Source organism: Hipposideros armiger, unplaced genomic scaffold, assembly GCF_001890085.2.
Source record: "Hipposideros armiger isolate ML-2016 unplaced genomic scaffold, ASM189008v1 scaffold_145, whole genome shotgun sequence".
In the NCBI taxonomy this organism is placed as follows: domain Eukaryota; kingdom Metazoa; phylum Chordata; class Mammalia; order Chiroptera; family Hipposideridae; genus Hipposideros; species Hipposideros armiger.
In genome coordinates, this window is record NW_017731495.1 from 364,809 (window position 1) to 370,902 (window position 6,094).

General features: G+C 39.9%; 1 protein-coding gene across 1 annotated transcript in view; it reads left to right on the forward strand.

Annotated features, from left to right (window-relative positions):
* The window catches only part of DCDC1 (doublecortin domain containing 1), a 392,688-nt gene that overhangs the window by 351,397 nt on the left and 35,197 nt on the right, over positions 1-6,094 (forward strand). The window contains exons 31-32 of the mRNA XM_019650696.1: positions 3,159-3,344; positions 4,748-4,951. Coding sequence (XP_019506241.1) covers positions 3,159-3,344; positions 4,748-4,951 — 390 coding nt within the window. The remainder of the gene's footprint in view (positions 1-3,158; positions 3,345-4,747; positions 4,952-6,094) is intronic.

Below are 6,094 nucleotides of genomic sequence, written 5' to 3' on the forward strand. Positions count from 1 at the left end.
TACGTTACAAATACCCGAGATATTGTGGGTCGGTGGGGCAAGCCACCTTGGCGTTGTAGATGACCACTGATGTATGGAAAACTGAAATCTCATCATGCACACTACAAGACCCTCCAAGACCTTCTTTACTCCACTCCTCAGATGCCTCTAAACCACTGCTGTTTCTTCACTCGCCGTTCTCTAGCTCTCCTGAATAAAAGATGTCCGAATGTACCATTCCATTTTTCATCTCTCAGGTTTTGACTGTGCTATCATTCCCACGCCTTTTCCTCCTTTGCCTGTGAACTGATGCCTGTTAGCAAATATGCTGTCAGACTAGTAAGGTTAACTTAAATGGAATCCAGTCAACTTTAGAAGCCTCCCACTGTCCAAATATGAAGCAATTGAAGCATCAGTATGACTAAGGAGTATAGTATATTGACATACATTAGGTATGTTTAAATCCCTATGTTCATACTGATATTAAACAGTAGCAAAAACAACTCATTGGTGATGAGTAAATGATGCGATGGAACCAATTCATTACTTTGAAAAGTGGGAAATAAAGAATCAAGCATTTATTTTATTCTTCCTTTATGAACTGTATGTCAGGATAACAAAATGTTTGGTGAGAAGTCTCACTTCACAGAAATATCCCAGCTAATAAATGCATTGGCACCAATTCATCATGAAGCCCACACTTTTCTATATAAATGATTCCATATGTAATATTCATCTGAGAGGGGATATTTAATTTTCTGCATTCCAGTAATTTGTAGAGAAATGGAAATTCGATGTGCAGATAGAGAAATCCATGGTGGAAGTTAAGAATTACATTTTCGAAAGTATCATCTAGAATCTAAATGTTGGTTTTGAATTGAGGTAGCTGTATGTACTTAAAGGAGTAGTTGGAGCTATATGGCAAAAGCAAAGAAGCCAAGAGCTGGGAATCAGAAGGCACAGTTTTATATTTCAGCTCTGCTGTGTACTACTTGGGTCTCCTTGGATAAAAACTTGCCTCTCTGATCATTTGTTTTCTCATATGTTAATCAAGAATGATGATATTAGCTCTGACTGTACTTAATTTTTAGCCTTGTGAGGAACAAAGCAAATCAGGTAGCCTATATGAAAGTACTTTAAAATTTTATTATGGAAATTTTCAGACACATTCAAAAGTAGACTAGTACAATGAATTATCATATACCTATCATTAAAATTTAACTATTTTCAAGGGTTTGCAACATTAACAAACCCCCAGACATGATATCAATTGAACCTCAAATTTAAGCTTGCACCTCTAAAAAATTTGAACGTTTTCTTACATAATCATTATGCCATTGTCACACCTAACAAAATTAATGATAATTCTTCAAATATGCTGGTCTTAACCATATTTCCCAGGTTCTCTTTAAAAAATCTTTTTATGGTTGGTTGGTTTGAGTCAGGATTCAAACAAGGTTCCTATGTGACATTCGGTTGCAGAATCTGGTTCCTTTGTCCTCTAGAATGCCTCTCTTTGGATTTATCTGTTTGCTCTCTGTGGCATCCTTTCACTTTTTTCCCTAACTCCTATAATTCCCATGAAAGAAATTTAGCACTAGAGTTATCATTAGATTTATGTTCAACTTTTTTTGACAAGAATCTTTGTAAGTTTTACTGCATATTTCATATATATTACTTAGGCAGACATCCAATGTCTGGATTTTCCATTTTTAGTGATAACAGTTATCAGTGGGTTCATATGAGTACAACTTAACCTCTCATTAAAAAAAATTTCCCAGGGGCATTTCCTCTAGGGCCACCCTTTGGTGACCTTTGCCTAAATCAATTACTTTGTTAAGAATTTCAAAAGGGTTTATTTTGTGTAAACGTATTAGATGAATTTTTCATGGAAGGAACTTCACCACTTCAATTAGGTACTTGACAAAAATATGGTTTATAAGGGATGGTAGGATAAATGCTTAATTTGTTCTATCTCACTTATCTACTGTTGTATAACCAACCACCTAAAAATAGTGGCTTAACCCAACAAGGATTTTTTACTCTGAGGGTCAGGAGTTTTGGGCTGGGCTCCACTGGGCAGTTCTGCTGGCCTTGCCCAGATCACTAATGTGAGTGTAGTCGTCTGGTGGTCCTTCAGTAGTTTGGTGGTTCCATGGGGACTGGATGATCAAAGATGGCCTCCCTCACATGTCTGGTACTTGCCAGGCTGGTAGCTGAGGGCTTTGGTTCTCCTCAAGGCTTCTCAAGTAGGCTAGCCAAAGTGTGTTTGGATTGTGGTCTCAGGGTTCCAATTGCAGCCAAAAGATACAAGCACCGATGTGCAAGCCCTTCTTATGCATCTGCTTGCATCACATTTGCTAATGCTACATTGGCCCACGCAAGTCATACGGCCTTACCCAGATTCAAGGAGAGGTGAAAATGAGAAAGAAACTCTGTTTCTTCATTGGAGCAGCAGCAACGTCATATTTCAAAAGGGCATGGAAAAAGGATGGGATAGTTTTATTTTAGCCATTTTTGCAAATAATCTGTCACACTTTTTAATAGCCAAGCTTCAGAGTTATGTTTTAGTGCTAGTTGACTTCCAGTGGACTCCAATAAATTGTGGTTTTATTGTTTGTTAGGTTTTTGTTGTTGTTTATTTTATTTATATTTTTAGCATCTCTGTGAACTCATGGGACTTTGCATATTTAAACATATTCAGAGTGTTTCTCTGTTAGCATTCTTTTCTTCTGCTCCCAAATTATCCCACTTTGGGCCAGTGGGAGGGGCCCTTGATGTTGGCTCCTGTGTCTATTTGACATGATTTCTTTACTCTTGGATGGCTTTTTTCTTTCTGTGCATCACATGACATCCCTTGCTTATTTTATGTATTTCTTGCCCTGAATGTGGAATTAGCCATTGCTAAAAAAAACCCTGATCCTGGAAAAGAGTTGTACACATTGATGTTGAATTGTCATTATTTCTATGCTTTTTCAATAATGGAGTTTGCAAACATTGTTTTTTTTTGTTTTTGAAAAAAAAAAATTATTAGGGAGCAAAATAGTACATTCAATTTGAGATTTCAAATTTAGCATTCAGGGATTGTGTAAGTATTTTATTTGTACTGTAAAGTGTTCTGTAAAAATGCTATCATAATTTAGATGGGCCTATAAAAGCATCTTTGTCCTTCTATTTAGGGTTACTATTACCTCTCACCCGCTGGAAAGAAAAAAACGATGCTGTGCTTGGCATGTGGACGATCCATGAGAGCAGAGAAGGGACTGAAACAGTTGCTTCCAGGGCTGCCATTCCTCTGTGCCTCTGGCTCCAAGACCCAGAAGCCCTTCTCACGAGGGCCTTTCAAGGTCATCAGTGTGGCCAAGGTATGTAAGGACCTGACCTCCCTCTGCTAATACCTATATGGCCTCACTGGGAAGCTCTGATGCATTCATTGTCTGCCTTGCACTCAAGCTCGTCTCCGCTCATCCAGTTCATCTTCCTCTGATGCACCTTTACCATTCCACCTGCATTGATTTCCTTTTCCCTGCTGTAATTTAAAATACATTGTCTATTAATAGCTCAGTATACTCTTTGAAGTTAATTGGGCACTTCTGCAGCTTTAATCATCCACGGACACCTTCCACTGCTCTCTCTGTTGCTTTTAGATGAGGAAGTAACTGCAAATCTTTACTTTGTAGAGCAGCTTTTGTTGTTTAAATCCACAGGGTAAACTCCTTTTTTTCTAGTATGAGACATTTCATGGAGAATTTGACATGTTGTTTTCAATGACTTTTCAGGTTGGGTGCCTGAATTCACACATCCATGTCTAATATTATTTATAGCTTATGGAGAAAAAACATCTCTGCCACCTTCCTGTGATCTCGATTTAAAATGGCACCATTTAAAATGTCCTTTCCTTCAAGTTTAGACATGAGATGAGCTAAGGGGGCCTGAAACGCCTGTATAAAAAGGAGAGATTCCTGAGAGGTGGGCAGCCTTCTGATATGTTCCAAGATGCCTGCAATGCTCGTCGGGGCTTGCCCACCCCATTCCCCATCAATCTCGCTCCCCTAAACCCGATACTCATTGCAGGGGAGGGGTGGGCTGGGATAGTAACAGTGACAATCAACATCAACAGAAATAATAACTGAAGGAAAAAGGCAGTCTGTCGTCTGGGGAAGTCTGAGGCGTTTGGCTTTGCCTTGGTGATAGTGGGGCAGTGTAAAGGAGGAGGTGAGATGGTTGGAAAGAATTCCCAGTGTTCCAGCATCGCAGCACTTTTCCCGCAGGGCAGCATCCCGAGGAGGACGGGGAAGGGGAAGGGGAAGGGGAAGGGTGGGTGTTCACCTTCCTGATGGCCTTATGGTGAAGACTTCACTGCTTCCCCTCCTCTCTCGTCTATAGCTTTCACCACAGGATGGCTTCATCCTAAAGTTAGAGATGAAGAGGTTGTATGTAGTGCTAATGTCCCTTTGCATCAACCCCCGGCTCTCCCTGGCCCTGGCATCCATCCCCATCCCCTGTCCCAGGAGAAGGCCAGAAACTGCCAGAGACCCCTAGTCACCTCGAGTCTCAGTGACAGGCTGCGAAGACAACTGAGTTCTGACCCAGTGTCTTTCCCGCTACAGAATCCAATACCTATAGCATGTAAAGTGAGCATTTCAAAATTTAGATGCCATACATGTACATCTATGTATTATATGAAGAGACTGAAGTATACCAAAATAACAAAACTGAAAAAAAGCTTGAGTAGACCTATGATTATTATTATTATTTTTTAAATCAGACTGATTTGTCTTCTTATGAGGCCCAGAGAACGCTAAGTTATTATGAAGAACGTCTATTATCTTTACGGATGAAGGCCTGCACGCACGTTGTATCTCGTAGTAGGATGGCAGCTACGCACCAGAAGGCCGTGAAAATAATTGCGTACAAAAATGGAGACGGATATCAAAATGGGAAGTTAATTGTGGCTGAAACGTTCCCCATGGTAAGTGGCTATCACTTAAATGCTTCTTGCATTCTCAGAGGTAATGATAATGGTGATTCTTCTGACAGGAAAAAAGCGGTGGGATTGAGTGATAAATGTCCCTGGTCAGTTTCACCAATTTAAGCTGATAAGATCAAGACCTCTTGTTTTCTTAAAGATGTTCTTTTTGACTATATTTCTGTGGATGTGGTCTCAGGAATGAGAAACCAGAATATGATTTTTAGATTGGCTCCAGAGCAAAGATACATAAAAATGGGGGAAACAAAGCTACCGGGTTTTCTTCATTCCTGTGATAGACAGAATGTGTTTTTTGCCTTTCTTCCAATTCCAACTTCAAATGTGGGTCGTCTGAATATTCTAGGAGATGCTAACTCACTGATCATGGGAGAATATGGTCACTGATTTGTTGATAGGATGTTTTATTTGGTTTTCAAACTGGAGAAGGCAGGGTTTTGCTAGGAGGGAATGTGTGGTTTAGAGTCTGTTCCTCATATTCACAGGAATGGAAGAGCCCCAGAGGCCTGAACTCAGCTTTGTCCTCCTATCGTTTAGGGATTATCTTGTCTATACATGCTGGCCAATACTTTTAACAACATAACTTACAAGTAATGTTAAATATGATATAAAATTACCCTGAGAATTTGTTGGAAATATGCACATACACACATACTTATTCACTCACTTCTTTGGCTGAATACAAATATATGTGTTGTTGTTGTTGTTAAGATATTGTTGTTCAATGGACTAAGCAAAGTACAAAAGTTGGCAAGATCAAGATTCACCCTGGGATCCACATCTGGCTTTTGTGGTCTTGGGTAAAATTATTAACATTTCAGCTTATTTTCCCATATGAAAAATGGAAGTAATAATATGGTCATTCCTTGGCTTGAAAGTCAACTAACTCATTTATTTATTGTTTTTTTATTTTATTTTTTTTTAAAGATTTTTATTGGGCAATTGGGGGATGGGAACAGCGCTGGGGAATCGGGGGAAGGGGAACAGACAAGTTGCTGTCCTTTTGTTCTTCAGTCTAGTTGGGGAGGACGTTGCTTCACTGGCCCAAGTTGGCACCATCATTGCACTCTTCCCGGGTGAGGCAGATCAGTCGCCGGCTTTCTGGACGGGCCACTCACTGCGGCTGCT